This window comes from Chenopodium album, chromosome 25 (assembly GCF_948465745.1).
Source record: "Chenopodium album chromosome 25, dcCheAlbu1.1, whole genome shotgun sequence".
NCBI lineage: Eukaryota > Viridiplantae > Streptophyta > Magnoliopsida > Caryophyllales > Amaranthaceae > Chenopodium > Chenopodium album.
In genome coordinates, this window is record NC_137858.1 from 26,551,267 (window position 1) to 26,577,219 (window position 25,953).

Genomic DNA, 25,953 nt, shown 5'->3' on the forward strand with positions numbered 1-25,953 from the left:
AAAGGGAAGAAGTTTTGAACTTCCTTGTTGAGCAAAACAAAATGAATCACATGGATTTTCTTCTTGTCATATTGAACTGCTCGTCTTAAGTGTAATGCATGCATGATGCATGTTCTTAGGCTAGGAGGCTAAGGGCAATTACGTCATGTGACACGATAGGTGAAAGAACTTAGGTCATGGAGCTAAGCATCATATACGGTGTAAAGAAACGATCTTGAACGTTACTTAGGTCTGGAAGCTAAGCACGTATACATAGATGAAGTGATCGATGCATATCGCATAACATAGGTCAAGGAGCTAAGCACGATATGTGATGTATGAAACAATGAACATTGTTTAGGTCTAGAAGCTAAGCAAGTATACAATGTCTCTTTTGATGTTGTCTTGAAAGATGACGAAACATGCGCAGGGTTGAAGTAAGATTTCATGATAGAGGGTTCCTAGAAGGAAAGGTGATATCGATATGTATGTGTGAGTGAAGTGTATGAATGTGATACTAAGGCTGGCTGCAAGGGTTATGGTGATGGAAATACATGTGAGAACAGTCAAAGATGATGACTCTTTAAGCTAGGTAGGCTAAATGATGTGGGTTCAAGCCCCTAAGTCTAGCTCTAGATGGATAGGGTCATAGGGATAAGCATTGGATATTCTTTGACTCGATCATGTATATGAATGTGAATGTGACCGCACCTCAATGTGAGGTTGCCTACGTATCCATTAGGAATCAGGCCGAACGTAGCTCTAACGGAACTTTGCACAAGTGTATGTACACCTCAAAGAGGTCTTTCGAGGGTTGTAATGTGGTTAAGCTTATAGGTGAAGAAGAAAGGGGTAAAAGGCTCAAGACCGGCGAGAAGCCCCCAAGATATGCAATTGTGTGTTTGAAAATTTTGTATCGCAAGTTTTATTTTTCACATTTTTTTGCTTTGAATTTTTTTTATTCTATTTTTTATTTATTTATATATATATATATTTTTTCATTCTTTTGAATCAATGTAGGCAATCTCGGATATACGATCCATCACTCACTTATCATTCATGTTTCTCAGGCACGGTACCAAGCACTCAATGAGAGACGCAATTCGAGACATGTTCATATCAAAGACATTGTAACACTTGCCTTTAGACCTTTTTTTTTTTGGTTGAACTTGCTTTCTGAATGTTACACAAATTTCACACCTTCCCATCCCAGGGTTAGGTAAATGTGGGTTGAATAAATGAGGCCAAACGTTAGACAAGGTTTAAAGTGGTTGATGAAGAAATGGATATGTGATTGAAAATGGTTTAAGGAGAATGATAGGGTTGCAAAGGTCCTCAAATCATTGGTGTACCTTGTGTTTAGTTCGGAAATTGATTTTTTTTTTTGAATGAAAATTGCTATGATCGAGATATAAAGGAATATTGCACATATTATTGATGGAAATGGTGAATAAGCTAACAAAATTATCAAATTACAGGAAAAGGAAATCTAAATCCTAAACTTAGAAAGGGAAATCTATGCTAGACTTAAAAGGGGGAAAGGGAAAAAAAGATCATGAAATCTTGCACGAAGAGCTCGCCGCACGCCTTGTCTTCACTGCTGCTTGTCGTTTTTTACCACCTGGAGGGACTGGAAGTTTGTTGGCATCAACAAGATCTTGAATAACATCCTTCAAATTCCAGCATTGTTCGGTAGAGTGACCCCTTCCTTGATGGAACTTGCAATGGACGTTGGGGTTCAACTTGGCGCTCCTTTCTTCAGGTTTAGGCTCTGGAAATGGCCCAATAGGTGTGATCAAGCCTTGACCGTAAAGGCGATCAAAGGCCGCATCATAAGTCATTCCTAAAGGAGTGTAGGTTCTCCTTTTCTTGGGCAATGGAGCATCAAGAGCTAATACTTCATTGAGATCAACTTGGCTTATATTGTTGGTAGTACTTTCATGCTTAGAAGACGAAGAAGAAGGAAGGTCGTTCTTCTTGTTTTTCCAAGTGTTGTTACTGTCACTACCAGCAGTCTTTATTAGCTCGTCCTCGATATAGATGCCAATGTCATATACAGCTTCAAAAGTGTTTAATGGAAGAAATTTGAGGTGTTGCTTGTATTTGTGAGTCAGATTTTGGATATAGAGGCGAACCATCTCTTTTTCTATGGGGGTATCTACCAAGAGTGCAGCCGTTTCCCTCCACCTGTTCAGATAAGCGGTGAAGCCTTCATTCTCTTTCTGTTTGAGAATGGAGAGTTCACGTTCAGACGTTTTAGTTTCACTAGTAGAAAAAACAAATTGGCAAGCGGTTCAAACCCCCCAATGGCAAGCGGTTTTGAACCGCTCCCTATTGGGGGGCTTGCCAATGGCCATTCAAATGGCAAGCGGTTCAGAACCGCTTGCCATTTGAAGAGAATGGGCAGCGGTTTTGGCGCCAAACCGCTGCCCATTTGGGCTATAAAAAATAAAATTTTTTTTCCTTTTTTTCACTGAAATTGATAAACAAACAATATATATATAAAAACAATAATATTTTTATTAATTAATTGATGTAAGTAGTACATTTTCATCAAAAACAAAAAAAAAAATAAAAATTAATACAAGTAATTACATTAATACAAGTTGTCTAAAAAAAATTTATACGAGACAGCACTTGTTCTCCACCACCAGCATCACCGTTCACGTGCACCACCACCACCCTCACCGTTCACGCGCACCGCGCACCAGCACCAGACCACGCACCAGCACCACCACTATCCACCAGATCCCATCCCTTTTCGCCACCACAATCGACGCAACCATCCAACCACCACCAACGCCACCACAATCGACGCAACCATCCCACCACCGCCACCACAATCGACGCCACCAGCCCACTACCGCCACCACAATCGACGCCACCTGTATCTGGAACAATTAAAGAAAAAAGCTCAAAAAATTTACTCATGCAATGATGCAAAGAGAACATAAAATTTGAAATTAAAACCCACAAAACCCATCAATACCACCACCAAACCCAATAAACTCCGTAATTAAACATTTAATATCAACTAAATTGAACAAATCTAGAAAAATTAAACCAATACCCAGAAAAATTAATGGAATAATACAAGTAATTAAATCAGAAATTTGAAAAAAAAAAAAACTAACTCTAAATTCTTACCTAAATTAAATTAGATCTGAAATTACACAACCTCATGAGTGTTGGTGTTGGTATTGCTCGGATTTGGTCGGATTTTTGCTTGAATTTGGTCGGATTTTCGCTAATTTTGGTTGGTTTTGCTTGAATTTTTTTTGCTTGGATTTTTACTCGACTTTGCTCGGATTTGTGAGTTTGAAAAATCGGGGTTTTTTATGAGTTTTTTTGCTCGAAAAACTGGTGCTGCTTGAGAAGAGAGGAGAGAAGGAACGTGATAGATGGAGGAGAATGGAGAGAGGAAATCAGATGGAGGAGAATGGAGGAGGAGATGAGAGGAGAGAGAAGACGTGGGGAATGAGGTGAGGGAGGAGATAGAGGGACGTGAGAAATAAGGTGAGGAGAGGAGAGAGAAGGAGGCCGCGTGAGAAATAGGGTCTTTTAGCAAATGGCAAGCGGTTAATGGTTTGAACCGCTTGCCATTTACATTTTGGTAAGCGGTTCACCCAAAACCGCTTGCCATTTGTTTATATTAGTTTTTTTTTTTTTTTGGGTGTTTTTGGAAGCGGAATGCAATAACCGCTTGCCATTTGGGGCTTCCCATTTAGTTTATTCTACTAGTGTTTGAATGTTGCACTTGTAACGATTCATGAAATTGTCGATGACATCTTGCCAAGTTGCAGTATGCATGGCATCTAGAGAATAAAACCATTGTTGGCAAGCATGCTCCAAGGAGAGAGGGAACACCGTAGGGAAGAGTGTTACGTCCAGTCCCTTGAGAGCCATGGTTGTAGAGAACGCCTTCAAATAATGAAACATTGGATTGTCAATTGGCTTGAACTTGGGGATATCAGTAGTGGAGAACTTGTCAGGCAGTCTGTCCTTCATATCCAAAGGAGTGGGAGGCCGTTCCACATAGGTGAAATCCTCAGAAATCATGTTCATTTCACTAGTGGAAAAATTGCTATTAGCAGCACCCTATTAGCAACTGGCGTTATATGCGTTAGTTACAAATGCAATAACTGCAACTGGCTTCACTAATGCCAGTTACAAATACCATGTCATTAGCAGCTGGCGTAATAATGAAGGCTGCTAATAATAATGAATTTAAAACTACAATATTTATTCGCAACTGACTAGTTAACTGCCCGCTACTATTACCAGGTTATATAAAAATTGACCAAAGTAATTGTATCCGACCCTATAGCGCCAGCTGCTAAAAGATAATCCGGTATTTTTTAAATAAAAAAAAAATAAAATTTTCACTAGGGCTTAACATTCAATCAACCCGCCTCCAGCCCCCTTTCTCAGCTTCTCTCTCCTCCATTTTCGCCTGCACAAACCTTAGCTTTGCTCATGTTTGCTCTCCTCCATTTTTGCATAAGTTCATCACTTTGTCCCTTCTCCCATGTTTCACCGACAACAACTCATTGCACATAATACTCAAATCATCAACACAACCCCTCTTAATATAAAACCCAGAAATCTCCATTTTGAGTGAGAGAATCACCGCCAATCGTCCTTAACAGGGCAGAAAAATCAGAACCCTTAAACTTTCATTGGGGCATTTTCACAAACATGTGGTGGGAAAAACTCAAAGGTGCAATAATAAGCCAAAGATTTAACCTTGAGGGGATAATTTCTTCGTCAAAAGTCATAACAAACGACCCCGATTTACTTCTCCGGCATCTCAAAATCCCGAATATTTGGTACATCAATTGGGAAAAACTCTATAGAAGAGGGTTCAAAGTTATTGTATTCAACAAAGATAACACTTACATTACCTTATTCATTGAACCTTTAGGACCCACTTAAGGGTTCAATGGAGAGCTGCAAAGTTGTGTTCGATGAAGGGAAAGTCGTTGAGCTTGGTCTGCCATTGAAGTTGCTTCTTAGGTAATTTCGATCTTAGCCCTAACTTTCAATTATTCGATGTGGATTAAATCTTCTATAAATAAATATTTCTCAAATATTTTCGATAAGAAATTTCGATGTTTCTTAATTGTCTATTGGGTTCTTAACATTTTGGGGTTTCTATAATAATCATTAATCATAACTTCATTTGCTCATATCATTGTTTTTACTGATCGGGTTATTTTTCTTGAGATTTGGAGTATATTGTTGAGATTTCTAGCATTTGGGGGCTGATTTTCGGCTTTTTTCAAGCAATTCCATTTAAAATTTGAAGCTGAAATTGTTATAATTTTGAATTCTAGAAGGTAAATTTTATTTTTGTCAACATTCTGCAGATTCTCAAAACTGTAGTGGCCGTTTTTCATGACTTAGATTTGTGGATAAAGGTTGGTCTACGAGACCTTATAATCAATTTCATAAGCTGATATTGAGATCAATTCTCCAAGGTATTTCTTTCTCATTTCGGATTACAATGTAAGTTTTTTGATGGTGTAAATTTAGATTGAATGAATTAAATTACGTTCCTTTCAGACTGTTTACCCTCGATATATTTTTAGATTGAACAGGGACCAAAAGTGGAATTACCTTTCTGGCTTGCTCATGAGCTACATTTAAGACAAGCAGTGGTTATGAATATTCCACCCTACTTCAATCAAATGTAAATGAAGTTTGCATTATTACATTATTGAGTTAATAAGTGTTGCATTGTGTCTCGTCATCTATTGACATTTTGTGTTATTCCTTTATCGAGTTAACTAGTGCTTGGTATATAAATTCTGCATTACTTACCTGTAGATTGTACTATTCTGGTGCTTGCAAATCAATCTAATTTAGAATCTTGTTATCTGTTTCCTTCCTATTTCAGGACAAGGAAGGAAATTCAGGCTGATACCGGATCTGTTGATCTTCGAAATTGATGTCAGTATTTTTATGAATCAAGATGCAAGATAGCACCTATGTAAGCTCTTCATCCTTTTGTTTGCGCGTGTGTATGATTTCTATTCCTTGCTATTTTTGTAAAAGATTGCATATCTGTATGTACGTCCTACTTAGTATCTCTGTGATGTAAGTCTTGCAATTTGGTCAAAGCTACCCTAAAAGAATAACTTTGATTCATGCTTTATAGGGTATAAAACTGCAAATCCTCACCTCATTATTTTTGGCTTGTTTGTGGTTTCAAATAGCTTTGCAGAATTTTTACATAGACAACATAGTACGAATCCTTTACTCATTTGTTCCTAGGAAAACATATGGCAAAACAAGCCCAATCGAGCATTCATGCATTAGTATATTGAACGGATCACTATGAGGATTGGCTATAAGATTCCAAAAGGATTATTAAATTGTTTGTCGTCAAGAGTTAAAATTTTGTCAGGATATATAATTTGATTTATGTAATTGTGAATTATTTAGTTGTGTTACATGGAATTAGGTAAAAGGTTTCCTGTAGAGTAAACTACCCAAGGATCGTTGCTATTTTGTAATTCTTCTTTGGAAATTAAGTTAGGAAGATCATTTTGTGCATTTATGTGATTAAACTCTCTACTTGTACCACTTTTAGAGTAGGAGTAGTAAACTTAAGTCTGTACTATGATATTGTAGGGAATATTTCAAGCACTATAACCCCAAGCTTGAACCCCACTGTGATCATACATTAAAGTATGGTGTCGTTCTAAAGGGAAGAAAAAGAGAGCAAAAGAGTCGCCAACAAGTTTTAGGAACTTGTAAACCCAAAAGACAATCCAAAAGGACCATCAACTCCATAAGGTCTTGAACCAAATAGGGTTCGAGAATGAGGGTACGAATCCAATCTACAAAAGAAAGGACCCGCCCTATAAAATAGGCCTCTACTTTGTTCTGCTCGTATTCATGTGCGCTTTTTGACTAACATGCAAACATTAGGTTTATCCTAACCTGTTTATCTATGTTGGTTGAATATTAATGCACAAATAAAACTATTATTGGCGATCACTTGAACTAAAATCATATTAGCCTAAACCAAATTATTAATTATCTTATTAACGTGATTTCAAGTACAAATTCCCTTTAAACATCATAAAAGGCGTGATCAAGCAATAACAATAAAATAATATCAAGCAACATAATAATAAGCAATAATAATAATAATCATAATATAATGATAATCATGATAAGGCATAATAAAGCTTAATAATAATAGCAAGACCCTAGGCATGATACTAACAAGATTAATAACAAATCCTAGCATGTCACTAAACAATAAAAATCAAAGCTTTAAACCTAACATGGCACTAACATGCTATTAGAAAGAGTAAAGGCACCCTAAACATGATACTAGAAAGCATTAAATAACATCCTAACATGATACTAGCTAGAAAGCATTAAAAGCATCCTAACATGATACTAGGAATTAATCAATAATAAACATGCTTTCTACATTAAAAGAGGGTAATAAGATTACATACTTTAAAGCCTCGTACCTCTTTCTAATAACAAAATACACAAGTTAGTAAACTTCAATGAAATAATAAAGAATAATTAGATTAGAATCAAATTAAATAAATTGAAAGAAAGAGTTAAAAAGTTTAGACTGGATTTGGGACCAAACCCTCAGAAAAGTATAAACCTTCCACGTCTAGGGCGAAGGCAACTTCGAACTTGGTAGGTGATTCTAAATCTTGTGTATGCGGAATTGTTTGTAAAAAGGTTGGTTTAGAAAGAGAGAGAGAGAATAAGATTAATGTAATTCTTGATGAGAGTTGATGAATGAAAACGGAGATCCGAGGAACCTATTTATAAGAAAATAGTCAGAATTTGAAGAGGAATAAAACTCCACGCTGTCGCTAACAAACCGACTTTGTCGCCAGAAATTTATCTTGTCGCAACACGACAGGGTCTGTCGCGAGGCGACAAACCTGTCGTTTAGCGACAGAAACAGTTTTTGCAGATTTGATTTTATCATATCTTTTGATCTAAAGGTCAAAATAAGTCATATATTATGTTGTTGGAAAGCTCTTAAAGTCTACTTTCTAATGAAATTGGAATCAGATAAAAATATTTTGTAGATAAAAAGATATGGCCGAAATAGTGAAAGGGTGTCAGTTTTGGATAGAGTTTCGTATTCCTTTCATATCTTTTTCGTTATAGCTCGGATTTAATATTATAATATATCATTGGAAAGATAATTTCAAAATCTATCCAACCACATAAAATTTGGATAAAAAATATGAGGTGGAAAAATAATATCTGACTGTCTTTGAACATCTTTAAATTCAAATAGAATTAGGACTTTAAAAAAGGAAAGTTTTATTCAAATTTAAACTCTATGATCTTATCTTTTCAAAAAAGGATAATTAAGATCTTTTAGACTCTTATAGAAGATTCTAATCAATTCTAACTAGTTTAGGAATAGGATTAAACCTTTGGACCCTCCACATGATCATTGGGTCGTAGGTAAAATCCGGTTTGGGCCCAGTTTAGTATTTTGGCCATAACTTCCTCATTATTCATCGGAATTAGGCTTATAATATATCGTTGGAAAGGTATTTTCAAGCCCCATTCAACTATACTATTATTGGACCCTTATCATGGACCAAACTAAATTGGATTGGATGTTTTTATAAAATAGAGCATGTTTTCGAAAACAGAAAGAAGGATTTTTAATAAAAACTAACCGTAACACAAGACTTTTCACACTTTCACCTCATTCGATTATGGTTCGATGCGAAAGGTATTCATCACTGGGTTTGTTTTTGGGGAGACACAAATGGGTGTCTACAGAAGCCCCCACTTTGACTGAGTTTGGAGAAACGCATGTTTTCGAAAACAAAAGTCAAAGTAGCGATAGGGACGGAGAATGATTCAGAACGTTCTGCGATCCTAAATCATTCTTATAACGCCAATACCTGCAAACTTATCATTAGTTAAAACAGATAAAAGAGTTAAGAAACGCGTATCTTGCACCGTCGAGCAAACGTCTCTAGAGTAACCAATTTTTGTTGCATTTTGACGACCTTCCACAAGCTAGAGAACGCCATCTTCGAAGGTAACATTACGTCGTCATCTTCAGGGTTGTGGCAGTACATCGCCACGGCAGTACGTCGCCGCTATAGACAATCTCTTCTTTACCTTGAGGGTTACTTTACTTTATTGATTCTTGATATTGCTATTGATGCTTCGGGTGATAACAATCCTATTTTCTTTAGGAACAGTTGTCAACATATCTTTTGTATGACAATCCGATTTAGGGAAAGTTGTCAATGTTTCGTAACAATCCATCCTTGGAAATGTTGCCACGATGAAGCAACAACCCGAATCTCGGAAATTTGCCAAAATCCAGTTTTTGGGAAAAGTTGCCAATGTTTCGTAACAATCTGTCATAAGAACCTTGCTACGATCGACAATCCACCTCTTGGAACATAACTCTTGAAAGCAATCCACCTTGGAAATTTGCCAATGCTATGCGACAATCCTCTTAGGAAAATATTGCCACTATTGACAATCCTCGTCTTGGAACATTTGCAAAGAAGAGACAATCGACAATCCGCTTCGGGATAATTTGCCAAACAGGAATGAATGACAATCCACGTTGAGGAACCTTTGCCGGAATTTATGATGAAGAGAACCCTACGACAATCTTTTGGGAAATTTTACCATAGAGAACTAGGTATATGACAATCCAATCTCGGAAAAATTGCCATGGTTTTGATGAATACATGACAATCCGAACTTGGAAAAATTGCCAAACAGGGAAGGAGCACGACAATCCATACTTGGAAACTTTGCCAGAGGTGACAATCCAATCTTGGAATTTTCGTGGACGAAGATGCGCGACAATCCACGTTTGGAAATATTGTCAGTTGGGGATGACAATCCAATCTTGGAAAATTTGTCGTATAAGTGATGTGCTTTTGAACCAATGCTTTGGTGCTTGTGATGAGCCAATAATTAGGCGCTTTAAGCTAAGTGAGACGATTTTTAATTTTGTCAGGTCAATCACTTATTGTGATTGTAATCGAATCGACTACTTAATCATGTCAAATTGCTTATAGGGGCTAACTGGCGTACCAAGGAACCCGAAATTGCTGAATAAGATTCGCATAATTTAGTATGGGGGGCCACACATTCAGTCGCTGAACTGGCGCATGCCAGAAACTTTTTTCGCTGCGATATCACTCTATCGCCAGGCGACAGATTTTGTCGCCAGACGACAGTCTTGTTGTCTGGCGCTGGAGTTCTTACTTGCTGGAATGTACCTGCGTTTATATTTTAGACTATAGGACTTTTCTTATTATTAGTATTTGTTTGTTATCTTAGGGTTAACCTATGGCTTAGTGTTGCTTGACTCATTGACTTGTCATGACTCAACTCAAAGCGTTTGACACATGTGCTAGACTCCACTCGATGTGATATGACACGACATGACTCAATGTACATGACTTGTGTGTGATGCAAAAATTTTTCGTCATTTTCGTGGAGGGTAACGACTTTCTCCCGAAAAAGAAAGACGTGAAAAAGAATCGAAGTGTTTAATGGTGCATGTTGAATGAGCTTAATCAAGTATATGCAGGTGCAAGGAGTAATTCATCCTAAACTATCTCAATTGTTGACTCAATGATGAAAATATTTGGGTAACTTAGGCGCGGAGGCTAAGTACTTCATACTTTGATACAATGATGATTATGAGTGATGAGTGATGTTGATATGACAAAGCATGCTTCAACGTTATGTTAAGAATTCATGACAAAAGGTTCCTAAGGGAAGGATTATGGTCATGAATCTGTGATGTGTGTGAAAGTGACACTAAAGTTAGGCTGCAAAGGCTAAGTGTGGAAAATACATTATTTGATAAGAGTCAAATAATGATGATTCTTAGGCTAGGTAGGCTAATGATGTAAGGATCAAGCCCCCAAGTCTAGCTCTAAGTAAATAGGGATGAGCATTGGAGATCCGTTGACATGATCATGATGCAAGTGTGTGAATGTGAAAATGAATGCATTTTTATTATGCATGGCCGCACCTCATTGTGAGGTTGCCTACGTATCCGTTAGGAATCAGGCCAAACGTAGCTCTAGCCGAACCTCGCACAAGTGTATGTATACCTCTAAAAGGTCTTTTTAAGGGTTGTAACGTGGTTAGGCTAAAGGTTGAAGAAGAAGGGGATAAAGGCTCAAGACCCTAGATAAGCCCCAAGGTGTGTAACCTTGCTTTTGAATCTTTTTATTTCATGCTTGAGGTTTTTTCACTTTTGAGCTCTCTTTCTTTTTTTTAGTTTTGCTCTCTACTTATTTTGCTTACGCATTTTCATTTTGATAAGTGTGGGCAATCCCGATCATGCGGTCTATCACTCACTTGGCATTCATGTTTCTCAGGCACGGTACCGAGCACTCGATAAGAGACGCAATTTGAGACGTGTTCTTATCAAAGATATTTTTATATCGAAGACATTGGAACACTTGCCCTTTTGTACACTTTTATTATTTTTATTTTATTATTTTGAGATCACTCAAGATTTTGTATTTAGAACTTGCATAAGTTACACACCATCCCATCCCAAGGTTAAGTAGATGTGTGTTGAATAAAGAAAAGGTCTATCGTTAAACGAGGCTCAAAGTGGTTTATCAAGAAAAGGATTATATATTTAAAGGGTGAGAGATATGATATGGCTACAAGGGGTGCCTTAAATCATTGGTATATCTTGTGCTTAATTCGGCGATATTTTTTTTTATTTTTTTTTAAAAATAATGCAATGCAATGATCATATGCAAGAAAATAAAATGCTCATTTTATTAAAAGGGAAAAAGAAAAAACCTACAAAGTAAATCTAAGGAAAATGCAAGGTGCCTATGCTAGACTTATTGGGGAAAAGAATAAAAAAGAAATAGAAAAAAGAGGTCATGGAATCTTGTCGTTGAAGTTCGCCTTGTGTCGATGGCTTTATCATCACCCAGTCTTCTGGTTAGCTGAAGGTAATGGGATCTTGTTTGCTTCTATGAGATCTTGAATGAGATTTTGAAATCTGTAACATTCATCCGTAGTATGACCATTTCCTTGATGATACTTGCAATAAGAATTGGGATTCCACCTCGAAGATCGTTTTTCTGGCGTTGGATCATCAGTAGGACCAATGGGTTTGATTAATCCTTGACCATAGAGACGATCGAAAGCAACATCATAAGTCATTCCAATGGGTGTGAGCTCTCTTTTGGGTTTCTTCTTAGATCCTTGATTATTCATGGCTAAGACATCGTTACGATCAAAGGTACCAATATTGTTACTAGAGTGGGCGTTTTCGGAAGAAGAAGGATTGTCGCTCTTCTTTCCTTTCCAGCCACTGTAGTTACCATTATTAGTAGCTTTTTGCTTTGCAAGGTCATCTTCGATGTCTATGCCTATGTCGTAGACTGCCTTGAAAGTGTTCAAGTTGTGTTGATATCTCAAATGCTTCGAATACTTTTCTTGTAAATTCTTGATAAACGACCTCACAGACTCCTTCTCATTAGGGACTTTAATCATATTAGCAGAAGTTTCCCTCCGCTTGTTGAAAAAGGAAGTGAAACTTTCTATTTCTTTTTGTCTTAGCATCTCAAGCTGTCTATGGTCAGTTTCAACTTGAATGTTACATTTATATCTATCGATGAAAGCGTTTTTTATTTCTTCCCAATTGGAGATCTTCTCTTTGTCTAGAGAAAAGTACCATTGTTGACACACAGCTTCTAAAGACAAAGGAAATACAGAATGAAAGGCTTTCTTGTCTATTCCCTTAATATTCATTATGGTTTCAAAAGCTCTTAAATAAAAATAAGGGTTGTCCATAAGTTTGAATTTCGAGATGTCGTTGGCATTGAACTTCTATGGGAGAAGGGCCTTATCCACCGAGAGTCCTTGTGAGCTAATCCCTTGGAATCTATAATCATTAGATAGTTTGCTTAAACTTTCCTGGATTAGGTTCATTTGCTGTTGTTTCACAGGGTCATTCATTTGTAGGGTTAGGTTTTTCAATATCTCAGCCAAGTTAGCTACCTCTCCCTTAACTTCATTAAGTTCTTCTTGACTAGCCATTATCTTCTTAGCTTTCCTTCTCCTACCGAATGGTTTGTCAAAAAGTAAGACTTGAACGAAAGTGTTGTCCTTGATTAATCGCCGTTCTCTCCTTGACCAAGTACTGTAGAAAGGGAAATTAGGGATAAGTTTTATACTAATTATTTTGACTCAAGCTTTATTCAACATGCAATAGATGGGAAAAGATCATGAAAGAATGAGAAGAATGATGTGTATGGAGAAAGAATGTAGTGAGTGGGAAGATAATGGAGATGGAGAAATATTGAAGAATTAGGAATAGAATGGACCCTAACACAAATGACGGAAAAATCGACTCATGCATGAACCTAAGACATGGTCATGATGACATATATAAAGTGCGTGCTAAGACTAATGAGTGTAGGTGACATTTTAAGACTTGTGTCATGACCATGTGGTTAGACTATGTGACTAGACTCAAGCAAAGACTAAATTAAGACTTCACGTATGTGCACTAAACTGGAGAGGCTGTAGTATTTTAGTCATAACTTCTAATCTGTGACTCTGATTAGGACAAAACCAACGCCAATTTAAAGATACAACTCGGGGCTACAGATCCATAGGTTATACAACTCGTGGTTCTTCCTAGAACTCCGGCTATGACCAAAACAAGTTGACGCATGTGTAGTATACGGGAATAAAAATCCGGGTTGACTTAAAGGAACTATGACTCGATTTAAGGCATATTTATTAGTTCAAATTAATTAACTAATTAATTAAACAAAGTCCTTTAGTCATTAGTCAATTTATTTAGTCTTAAACACAAGTCAAACAAACGGCTAACACATATATAGTATGCACAAACAAGGATGCACAAGTAGTTCATATAGTCACAATATGATGCAATGAGTTTGCAACCTAACCATGACTCTAGTTCTCTAAAGTTCAAGGATATGGGTTAATTCAAAGAGGGTCCATGGTTATGAGTCCGGATGCATCGCGCGGAAGCCTAACCGTGAAGGGTTGGCGCGTATGGATGGGACCACGCAAGTTAAAACTTGCTTCCATGGTTTGGTAGATTCACAACTTGCATGTACCCGTTGTTGCCAAGAGCGTTCAATTGGGTAGGTGAAGCGTGAACCCCGAGAGGGTTATGTCCATATGTAGAACACATATGGGTTTCAGAAAAGTGAGAAAAAAACTCAATCATGAAGTAGAATCAAGCCAACAGTACTAGAAATGGTCAAAACAAGAAGCCAGAGTTCTGGCTCGGTAATGGAAGAACTTGGCGCTAGACTACAGGGACTGTCGCCGCAAAAGAACCCCTGTCGCCAGGCGACAGAAGCTCTTTACAGGCGACAAGTCCTGTTTTCTAGACGCTAGTTCCTACATGCATCAGCAGGTATCTGTGTTCTTAGAATTTTCAAGATTTCGCAGTATTATTTCGAATCTAGTTGTGAAAGAAATTTCTCAAATTTCCTACGTGTAAAAATCCTATGGTTTTGACTCATTGGTCTATCCAATGAGAACCTTTTTATGCATATGACAATAATGTTAATCAAAATTACGCAAATGAAATACTTATAATCTTTCGAGTCTCATCCGCTCATTCTAAATAATTGCCAAAATAAATTTAAGGAATTAAAATAGAAATCCTCCCTAGTGGAGTCGCCAAAAACTGTAGGGAATATTTCAAGCACTATAACCCCAAGCTTGAACCCCACTGTGATCATACATTAAAGTATGGTGGCGTTCCAAAGGGAAGAAAAAGAGAGCAAAAGAGTCGCCAACAAGTTTTAGGAACTTGTAAACCCAAAAGACAATCCAAAAGGACCATCAACTTCATAAGGTCTTGAACCAAATAGGGTTCGGGGATGAGGGTACGAATCCAATCTACAAAAGAAAGGACCCGCCCTATAAAATAGGCCTCTACTTTGTTCTGCTCGTATTCATGTGCGCTTTTTGACTAACATGCAAACATTAGGTTTATCCTAACCTGTTTATCTATGTTGGTTGAATATTAATGCACAAATAAAACTATTATTGGCGATCACTTGAATTAAAATCATATTAGCCTAAACCAAATTATTAATTATCTTATTAAGCGTGATTTCAAGTACAAATTCCCTTTAAACATCATAAAAGGCGTGATCAAGCAATAACAATAAAATAATATCAAGCAACATAATAATAAGCAATAATAATAATAATCATATTATAATGATAATCATGATAAGGCATAATAAAGCTTAATAATAATAGCAAGACCCTAGGCATGATACTAACAAGATTAATAACAAATCCTAGCATGTCACTAAACAATAAAAATCAAAGCTTTAAACCTAACATGGCACTAACATGCTATTAGAAAGAGTAAAGGCACCCTAAACATGATACTAGAAAGCATTAAATAACATCCTAACATGATACTAGCTAGAAAGCATTAAAAGCATCCTAACATGATACTAGGAATTAATCAATAATAAACATGCTTTCTACATTGAAAGAGGGTAATAAGATTACATACTTTAAAGCCTCGTACCTCTTTCTAATAACAAAATACACAAGTTAGTAAACTTCAATGAAATAATAAAGAATAATTAGATTAGAATCAAATTAAATAAATTGAAAGAAAGAGTTAAAAAGTTTAGACTGGATTTGGGACCAAACCCTCAGAAAAGTATAAACCTTCCACGTCTAGGGCGAAGGCAACTTCGAACTTGGTAGGTGATTCTAAATCTTGTGTATGCGGAATTGTTTGTAAAAAGGTTGGTTTAGAAAGAGAGAGAGAGAATAAGAATTAAGTAATTCTTAATGAGAGTTGATGAATGAAAGCGGAGATCCGAGGACCCTATTTATAAGAAAATAGTCAGAATTTGAAGAGGAATAAAACTCCACGCTGTCGCTAACAAACCGACTTTGTCGTCAGAAATTTATCTTGTCGCAAGGCGAGAGGGTCTGTCGCGAGGCGACAAACCTGTCGTTTGGCGATAGAGACAATTTTTGCGGATTTTGTTTTCATCATATCTTTTGATCTAGAAGTCCAAATAAGTCATATAATATGTCGTTGTAAAGCTCTTGAAGTCTACTTCAAATGAAATTAGAATGAGATTAAAATATTTTGTAGATAAAAAGATATAGCCGAAATAGTGAAAGGGTGTCAGTTTTGGATAGAGTTTCGTATTCCTTTCATATCGTTTTAATTATAGCTCGGATTTAATATTATAATATATCATTGGAAAGACTATTTCAATTTGGATAAAAAATATGAGGCACGAAAATAATATCTGACTGTCTTTGAACATCTTTAAATTCAAATAGAATTAGGACTTTAAAAAAGGAAAGTTTTATTCAAATTCAAACTCTATTATCTTATCTTTTCAAAAAAGGATAATTAAGATCTTTTAGACTCTTATAGAAGATTCTAATCAATCCTAACTAGTTTAGGAATAGGATTATGAAGGAGTTATGTCTTCGTCGTGTGCAATTACTAGATATATAATTGGATCAAATTATGGAGATAATTAAGTCTGGACATTTGGGTCGTCGTTTTGCCATAGCTAGAGGTACTTACGATCTTTGGACTAGTAAAATAGGCCAAAGCCCAATTGGACGGATCCTATAAGGTCACACAAAGGGGCTAGATCGAGCATTAGAGGACGAGGCCCATCATGGGCCTCATCACTCTAGGTGGCCGGCCATGTAGGGGCTTTAAGAAGCTTTTGGGCTTCGTGCCCTAGTCTAATTATAATAGGATTATAAATAGACTAGGTGCCTAGGTTTGCAAGTAAGAAGTTTACTGATCATTTTAGATCAAAACCCTAATTAGCAAACACGAAACCAACCCCCTCTCATACTCCCTCTCTCACGTCACTCTCCTCCTCCCGGCGCCGGTGGTGTCTCGTGGTGGTGGTGGTTCGTGCGGTGCTCGGTTGTCCGAAAAGGTGGTGATCGCGGTTTTCCTCAATCACTCGACCAATCTAGTATTGGTGGACGGCTCGTTCGAATCTCGTGGACTAAGTAGAGGAGCAACACTTGGGGCTCTATTCTCTCCCTGATTTGTTTGTCGAATAGCTTCGTGGAATTCACGCTTCAAAGGTATGATTATGTGTCTTGTGTGTTATGCATGTGATCCTTGGATTAGGTACTTTATTGAATATGATTCATATATGTTATTTCCGCTGCGTAGTACCTATAAACTCCTACAGTGGTATCAGTTAGCCTCTTGCATTAACGCGCTAGATCATAATAATACGATTATTTGATGTCCATGTTAATTTTATAATCAATTAAGAGGGAGAAATTAATTTAATTATGGTTCGATTATTATATTTAATGTGATTAAACTTTTGGAATAGATTAAATGCGATTTAATTATGCTCGAATAGCCATGAAGAGGACCGAATTAAGCCCTAAAATTGTTCGAAAATTTCGAACTCCCTAACCCTAATTTTCGAATTTTCGAAATTTATAGCCCTAAAATATGATTTTTGTGCTTGATTTTGATTTAATTCGAATTGTTTTATGTTTTAAAATTTTAATTGGATTGATTTATCATAAAAATGTTTTATGTATGATCATAGATTTAATTTTAAAAGTTATAATTAAATTGGGATTAATTTTATGATGAACCCTAATTTTAAAGTTGAATGTGATTTAATTTTAATCTTATGGACTAATTTAATTTAATTAGGATAAGTGTTATTTTAATTAAATTAAAAACACACAAAAAAAAAAAATTATTTAAGGTCGGCAACCGCGGCTGGGTGGCGTAGCCACGGAGGCTGCCGACCAGGTGGCGGTCCAAGAGGGAGGGGAAGGGAGGGCGGCAGTCTAGGGTGGCCATGGGCAGCAGCGTGCAACCGTTACACGGCTGCTGCCGCGGCTGCGAGCTCCGGGGTGCTGCTGCCTTGCGCGGCAGTGGCTGCTGCAAGGCAGCCAACCACCGTGGCTAGCCTCGGCTGGCCACGCACGGTGGCCTGCAGCCCGGCAGAAGCAGCTGCCACGCTGCTATTCTTGCGGCAGTGGCTGCTGTCACGGCAGCCAGCCACCGTGGCTAGCTTCGGCTAGCCAACCACGGTGGCCGGCGTTGGTGGTTGCGGTAATTTCAAAAAAAAAAAATATTCTATTTTGAAAAATTATTTCACTACATCAGAGACGAAGGCGCATGAAATCAGCTAATTTGAAACATGTGTTGAAGCAAAGACTATGAATCGATTGCATGATATGCTGGTTAGTGTTGAGAAACAAATCCCTAAGGAACCTAAGAAGGAAGTTCTTATGATTCAAAAGGGAAAGAGGTTCAAGAAGAAAGGGCAAAAGGCTAGTGCCAAGAGCAAGGGCAAGCAAGTTGCCAAGGCTCCTGAAAAGCCTAAGGCGAATCCAAAACCCAAAGCTGCAAGTGAGAGTGAATGCTTTTACTGCAAGAAGAAGGGGCATTGGAAATGCAATTGCCAGAAATACCTTGATTTCCTCAAGAAGAAGAATGGAGCATCAACCTCAGGTATTATGTTATAAACATTTTAACTTTCACTAAGGTATATGATACCAAGTTGCAGAGCTTAACATTATGATGTTGCGCAGGAACTGCAAACAAGTGAAGCTAGCTTGGAGATGGAGCTTGAAGGTGCACTAGGAGTATTTAAGTTGCCAGAAATAGCTTCATAGTTTTATTTTCTTATTAGTTTATCATGACATTTAGAACAATTTCCAGTTTTGATGAGACAATATTTCGGTTTCTTGTTTTGAATACTGATTTTGTTTTACTTGGCTTGGACAAATGTTGATCCATGACCAAGGTAATAAATTGTTTTCATTTTGCTAGATGTGGGTTAATTTTATTTATGACATTGATATAAGTAGATCACAAAAGTAAATTTAGATGATTCAAAGCAAACTTACTTAGTAAGGTTAGGTCACATAAACCATTTGCACATCAAAAGTTATGAATGGACTCTTATTCTTATATAATTATGAATCACTTGAGAATTAGAAGTCATACTTGATAAGGTAAAATGACCAAGTTACCTTTTAGTTGAAAGGGTAAAAGAGCTTTTGGAACACAAACATATGATGTGAGTGTACCATAAATTCAAGATTTAGCAAAAGGATTTAACTAATTCATTGCTTTTATTAACGATTTAAGTAAATATGTCGATAATTACTTAATAAAATAAAAGCTGGAATCATTGAAATGTTCAAAATTCCAAAATGAAATGTAAAACCAGTTTGAGATAAACAATTTAGCACCACAATATGATTGTTGTAATAAATATTTAATTCAAAACAAATGATCATCTAAAGGAATTGTTGAATTTGTTCACAATCCAAGAACATTACAATTAAAATGTATGTACAAAGCAGGAATCAAACTTTGCTTGCCATGGTTCGATCCAAGATTTAATGATTTACAAATATCGTTTTGAGGATATGCATTAGAACAACAACAATTGCGAATATACTAAACAAAAATTTAATCAAAGCAGTAGAAAGGATGGAAATGTTCCAAAATAATCTTTTCTAAACAGGATTGAGGGAGTATGAAATCTATGTAAAATGTTTACAAAGATGACATAATAAACCCTAAATCAAAGGTGTTATTCCTATAATCGCGTAGAAACAAAATGTTTGTTGCTCACGATAGTGTCTTTATAGAAAGAAATGTCTTCCTACAAAGCCAAGTGGGAGTAAAGTTAGATCTCGATGAGATTCGAGACGAGCAACAAATGGATGTGGATAACACTACATTAGAGACGAAGGCGCATGAAATCAGCTAATTTGAAACATGTGTCGAAGCAAGCTAATTCAATTAGCGAGACTTCTATCGTCCTACTAGAATGAAATACTTCAAAGAGTTGAAGAGAATAATTCTATTGTCGCTCATACCTATCGTAGGTTACTTAGGATCGAAACAAACAATTTGTTGGAATTCTAGTAAAAGGTGGATTCCAAAATTTTCCTATTGGAATGGTTGGAATCCATACCTACAAGCAAGCTTTGGACAAGTGCCAACTCAGGAAATGGCCTAAAGCCAAGAAATCCAGAATGGACTCCATGTCTGTAAAGATGTGCTAGTCCATGATAGTCTTACAAATAGGGTCAAACCTATTAGTCATGTAAGCCTATTCAGATTATTTCTAGTTATGGAGATAAAAATCACCTTCATGAAATGTTCTTGATGGATGGCAATGTATATGATACAACCTAAGGGTTTTGAAATCCAGAAATTCCTAGAAAGTTTTGCAAACTTCAGAAATTCATTTATGGATTGAAGTAAGCATCAGGGAGTTGGAACATTCATTAGGAAATCAAACAGTTTGATTACCTTGGAAGAATGAAAAGAAATCTTGTAGAGACAAGAAGTTTAGTGGGAGCAATTGGTCTTCTTAGTCTAGTATGTAGTTGACATACATTTCATATGAAATGATATATCAATGCTTGAATAAGTCAAGGAATGGTTAGAAAGATTGTTTCTATATGGGAGACTTAGGAGATGTTGAGTACATATTGAGAATCAAAATCCACAAAGTGAATCTTGAAAGATGACTGGACCTAATCAAGAGACTTATGTTGATAAGGTTCTTGACAAGTTCAAGATGCAAGATTCTAAGAGAGGATCTCTTCCCTTGTCTCATGGTTATACATACACTCAGTAAAACTCAGTGCTTTAAAAGCTAGAAGAGTTGAGTTGTAAAGGTAGTGCACCTAATGCTTTTGCAAAAGGGTCCATTACATGTGCCATGAAATGTACAAAGCAAGTTGTTACATATGACTTGTGCATGTGTAGCAAGTTTCAAGCAAATACAGAATGAGCATACGGAAAGTTACCAAGAACAAATCCTTGAGTACTTGAGAAGCGCTAAAGGAATTTTTCTAGTTTATGGTGTTAAAGATAAAAAAGTTGTCAAAATTTTTACGAATGCAAGTTTTTTCCAAACAGGCAAGATGACTCTAGATTTTGATCTAGAGGCACAATTTTGTCAGTATGGAGAAGTAAAGTGAGCTTGAAGAATTCAAAGCAGAGCACTATTGCACGCTCAATGTTAGAATATGTGTATTAAGCTATAGTCGGATAGTTTTAGAGGAAGTTCGGATTAAAATGTCATATGACTAAAGGGTCATCTTTGCCCAAGAACAAAGGAGCCAGGGTCACATCACAAATCCAAACAAATGGATATGAGATATCGCCTCAGTTATGAGATCAGTGACTAGCGGGAGGTCACGTTCTGCAAAGTTTTATTATGAGTGAGAAATCACTAAACCCCTTCCATAGACAAAGGTATGAAAGTCATATTAAAGTCTTGGATTGAAGCAAATTATGTAAATTTAATTTGTGTATGTTTGTGAAAACATATTACATAAGAAAATACATCAATTTGCAGAATTATGTTTAAAATAGAAATTGTTATTTCTCTTATTTAATTATGGTTTTGAAATTAAATAAAATGTCCAAAATAATTATGAATTGATGGGCTCACTAGGTTGATGACCTTTTGAATGAAACCCCACAGGTGAACAAAATTCATATATTATTTAAGTTCCTAGTTCAAAATCATTAAAATGGACATAAATAATTTAAATGAATGGACTAGCATGTAAGATTGATTGGATAGCGCAGTTTCATGGGCTATGGAGGCATAGTGATGCTCGGTCAATCACTTGGATATGCATGAATGATGCATGATCGAACTATTGACCTACTTTGAAGTTCAAGTATAGAGCTTCAGTATATATTAGTGGATTTCTTTGATATGAGTGGAACATTGATTTCATTCAATGGATGTTATGGCTGTGGTACACTCAAACGTCTGCCCGTAACTGGAGATTATAAAGGGTGTTTCCTGGTCATTTCAGAAGTTGAGTGGGAGGCTTGTTGCCACAAGATTGGATAGAGTCTACCTATTAAATTAGGAAATGTGTCATGACCGCTTGAAGAGGGAGAATTTAGAAAATACATGGCCGCGTTCAAATGCATTACTCAGTAATCATTTGGTTTTGTAATTCTAACTCAGATTTCAAGAAACGATTTGTAGATTAATATGATCTCGACATGTGATGCATTCATATTATCAAACAGACATATACATTGACTTAAGGAATTTGAATATTGCACCCTTGTCTCAGACAAGTGGGAGATTGAAGGAGTTATGTCTTCGTCGTGTGCAATTACTAGATATATATAATTGGATCAAATTATGGAGATAATTAAGTCCGGACATTTGGGTGGTTGTTTTTCCATAGCTAGAGGTACTTAGGATCTTTGGACTAGTAAAATAGGCCAAAGCCCAATTAGACGGATGCTATAAGGTCACACAAAGGGGCTAGATCGAGCATTAGAGGACGAGGCCCATCATGGGCCTCATCACTCTAGGTGGCCAGCCATGTAGGGGCTTTAAGAGGCTATTGGGCTTCGTGCCCTACTCTAATTATAATAGGATTATAAATAGACTAGGTGCCTAGGTTTGCAAGTAAGAAGTTTACTGATCATTTTAGATCAAAACCCTAATTAGCAAACACGAAACCAACCCCCTCTCATACTCCCTCTCTCACGTCACTCTCCTCCTCCCGGCGCCGGTGGTGTCTCGTGGTGGTGGTGGTTCGTGCGGTGCTCGGTTGTCCGAAAAGGTGGTGATCGCGGTTTTCCTCAATCACTCGACCAATCTAGTATTGGTGGACGGCTCGTTCGAATCTCGTGGACTAAGTAGAGGAGCAACACTTGGGGCTCTATTCTCTCCCTGATTTGTCTGTCGAATAGCTTCGTGGAATTCACGCTTCAAAGGTATGATTATGTGTCTTGTGTGTTATGCATGTGATCCTTGGATTAGGTACTTTATTGAATATGATTCATATATGTTATTTCCGCTGCGTAGTACCTATAAACTCCTACAGATTAAACCTTTGGACCCTCCACATGATCATTGGGTCGTAGGTAAAATCCAGTTTGGGCCCAGTTTAGTATTTTGGCCATAACTTCCTTATTATTAATCAGAATTGGGCTTATAATATATCGTTGGAAAGGTCTTTTCAAGCCCCATCAAACTAAACTATTATTGGACCCTTATCATGGACAAAACTAAATTGGATTTGACGTTTTTATAAAATAGAGCAGGTTTTCGAAAACAGAAAGAAGGATTTTTAATAAAAACTAACCGCAACACCAGACTTTTCACACTTTCACCTTATTCGATTATGGATCGACGCGAAAGGTATTCATCACTGGGTTGTTTTTGGGGAGACACAAATGGGTGTCTACAGATATATATAGTGAGGGATTTCATATATTTGATCACATTTTGTAATAGGTATTGAAAGGTCATTAATCATCAGACCAATTCCCATATATAGTTTTTAGATTGATGTCTTAGTTGGTAGTTCAGTATGCAAAACCAAGTTATCAATTTATTACTTTCATGTAAGTTAGACCTCGTTTTTCTTTCACATAGAAAATAACTATAATCGACTTTGATTTTTGTTGTGTTTTTATGTTAATATTTAATTATGTTTAGATGAATCTCTAATCTATTCTTGTTTCTTGTAGGTTATTTTGGAGGGAAATGCATGGCTTATCTAGTCGATTATGTCGTTCGTGCTAGAACTCTCTGTCGTTCATAAATGTTCTTGGACGGTTTTGATGATGAGTTTATTTAGAAGCCTTGTAATTAGATTATTTTAATTTGTAATTAATGTTTATTCCACAATTAACATAAATATTGTAGCAATAGTAAACAATATAGTTAGTATATCAATTTGGCAAAATTGCATATTTTTTTTTAATTTAAATAAATGATTATTCGCAACTGGCATAATCCTTGGCCAGTTGCTAATATTACTTTTTTATAATAATAAAATAGATTATTAGCAGCTGGTACACTATTATGCCAGTTGCAAATAAGTACTATTAGCAGCTGGCACACTATTATGCCAGTTGCAACTAAGTACTATTAGCAGCTGGCACACTATTATGCCAGTTACAAATAAGAACTATTAGTAGCTGGCACACCACTATGCCAGTTGCGAATAAGTACTATTAGCAACTAACAAGTGCTCGTTGCTAATGATATTCACTATTAGTAGCCCCCGCAATAGCAGCCCTACATGCCAGTTGCTAAAAGTCACTTTTTGCCAGTTGCTAATAGCATTTTTTCCACTAGTGTTTGCTCTTTGATCTTGTTCATTGTAGCCGCAGTAACATTGTTTTGCTCTACTGTGTTGACTCTGGTAGTGAGCGTTTGCATCATGGCAGACATTGCCTCGATGAACTTGTTGATATTCTCAATATCTTCCTTGGTGGCCATTGGAACAAACTGAAAGTAGTTTGAAGATGATAAGTGATGTAGAGATGACGAAGTTTTCTTTGGATGCTCTTAGACCTAAGAGGTTGCTGCGGTCATGACTCGAACCGTACCAATCTACCCCTGCTCCTTGACCAACTACTATGAAATAAAATAAATTCACTTAATTGTTTGACTTGTTGCTCAAGATAGTAAAGAAAGGGGAAAACGATAGTCATTTGAAAACAGGTGAGAAAAACCTCCACTCATCTTTTATTATGACAGAAAAAAGGTGCATGGACCTAGTATACGATCATAAACAACATGGTGTATGACTCAAGTTGAAAATATAAAGAAAGTTTGTGGACTATACTTGACTGGTGAGTGATTAAATGAGGTTATGGACGCGTGTTATGATCTTACAGCTAGACATGACATCAAACTGGACGTATGAACCACATAAGTACGCACAAAGACCAAAAATAGACTGATAGGAAACTTTTCCTGGGCACCGTGTCACGGTGCTAACTGTCTTGACACAGTGCAGTCTACCGTAAGACAGTAGAAAGTGCCGTGTCACGGCACTGCATACCGTGGCGCGACAGACTTGACGGGACACGGTGCCTGTTTTGTGACTTTTTCCAGATTTTAATCTGTTTTAGGTCCGTACTAATTACTATGTGGAAATAAAAACCCTCGGTCATAGGTTAGTCCAAAAACAAAATGAACAAACACATGTGGGTTAGCACCAAATAAACCACGTAGCATTTAGTCACGATGATGCAAAAAGTTCTCAACCTAAGGTCAAGTTCTATGTTCGACTATGCTCAAGCTTTTTGGTGTCAAAGGGTACCATGGTTAAGAGTTTGAACGCGTTAGCAAGGAAGCCTCCCTTGAGGGTGTATGCCAATGGGCGGCTCCGCGAGTTCGTGATGAAATCGAACTCGACTCCATGGTTTACGTGGATTTAAAAAACTCGGATGAACCCTTATTACCATGAGCGTTTTTAGGTTGATAGAGCTTAAATCCCCCGGGGCTAAGACGTATGTAGAACACACGTTTTTTCAGAAAAATCGAAGGAAGTTGACTGTGAGAAGAGAAAACAAGCTACCAGACTGATTTTAAGACTGCCGTGACACGGTAGAGAGCACCGTGCCACGGTGCAGCACACCGTCAAACAGGTACTGCACCGTGACACGACAGATTCTGTTGTGGCACGGCAGTCAGAAAATCTGACTGGTGCCCTGTTTTCCTTCGTACGCAACCAAGTTGCTCAATTCTTCCTACGGGACAGACCTAAATGCGACGTTAAAACGTCTATGCTTATGCAAAAATGCCAAATTAATCACATGAATATTTGTCAAGAATCTTTAAAGTCTCATCAACTCATCTTAATTAAATATCGATCACGTAAATCGATAAATAACCAAGAATCCTCCCTAGTGGAGTTGCCACATTGTAGGCGTCGTTTAAGGTGCGCCTACGTAAAAGCATGTTTGAATATGCTTGGCACTCATAGGAAGTGGGAATTGACATATACGATTAGGGACAAGGAAGTAAGGAGCCGCCAACAAGTTTTTAAGGAACTTGTAAACCGTTCACGGATCATTTAAGGCAACCACGATAAAGGGACAACGATAGGCAACAACGATTGACCCGTGAAGGTTACACC

General features: G+C 37.0%; 1 protein-coding gene and 1 long non-coding RNA gene across 4 annotated transcripts; both read left to right on the forward strand.

Moving 5' to 3' along the window:
* Nucleotides 1-4,382: 4,382 nt before the first annotated feature.
* Nucleotides 4,383-23,793, forward strand: LOC145615096 (uncharacterized). Of its 3 annotated transcripts, none has more exons than XR_014107226.1 (5): nucleotides 4,383-4,995; nucleotides 5,349-5,459; nucleotides 5,571-5,671; nucleotides 5,879-5,971; nucleotides 23,549-23,793. It is a non-coding gene; the product is annotated as an uncharacterized LOC145615096 (long non-coding RNA). The 3 variants fall into 3 exon arrangements; XR_014107227.1 differs by lacking the exon at nucleotides 23,549-23,793 and adding an exon at nucleotides 11,364-13,842; XR_014107225.1 differs by lacking the exon at nucleotides 23,549-23,793 and having other exon boundaries at nucleotides 5,879-6,450.
* LOC145615575 (uncharacterized) lies at nucleotides 17,864-18,752 on the forward strand. The gene is made up of 2 exons (XM_081670650.1): nucleotides 17,864-18,514; nucleotides 18,595-18,752. Exons 1-2 carry the CDS (start codon nucleotides 18,220-18,222, stop codon nucleotides 18,609-18,611), a joined length of 312 nt encoding a protein of 103 aa, XP_081526776.1. The 5' UTR covers nucleotides 17,864-18,219; the 3' UTR covers nucleotides 18,612-18,752.
* Nucleotides 23,794-25,953: the final 2,160 nt, after the last annotated feature.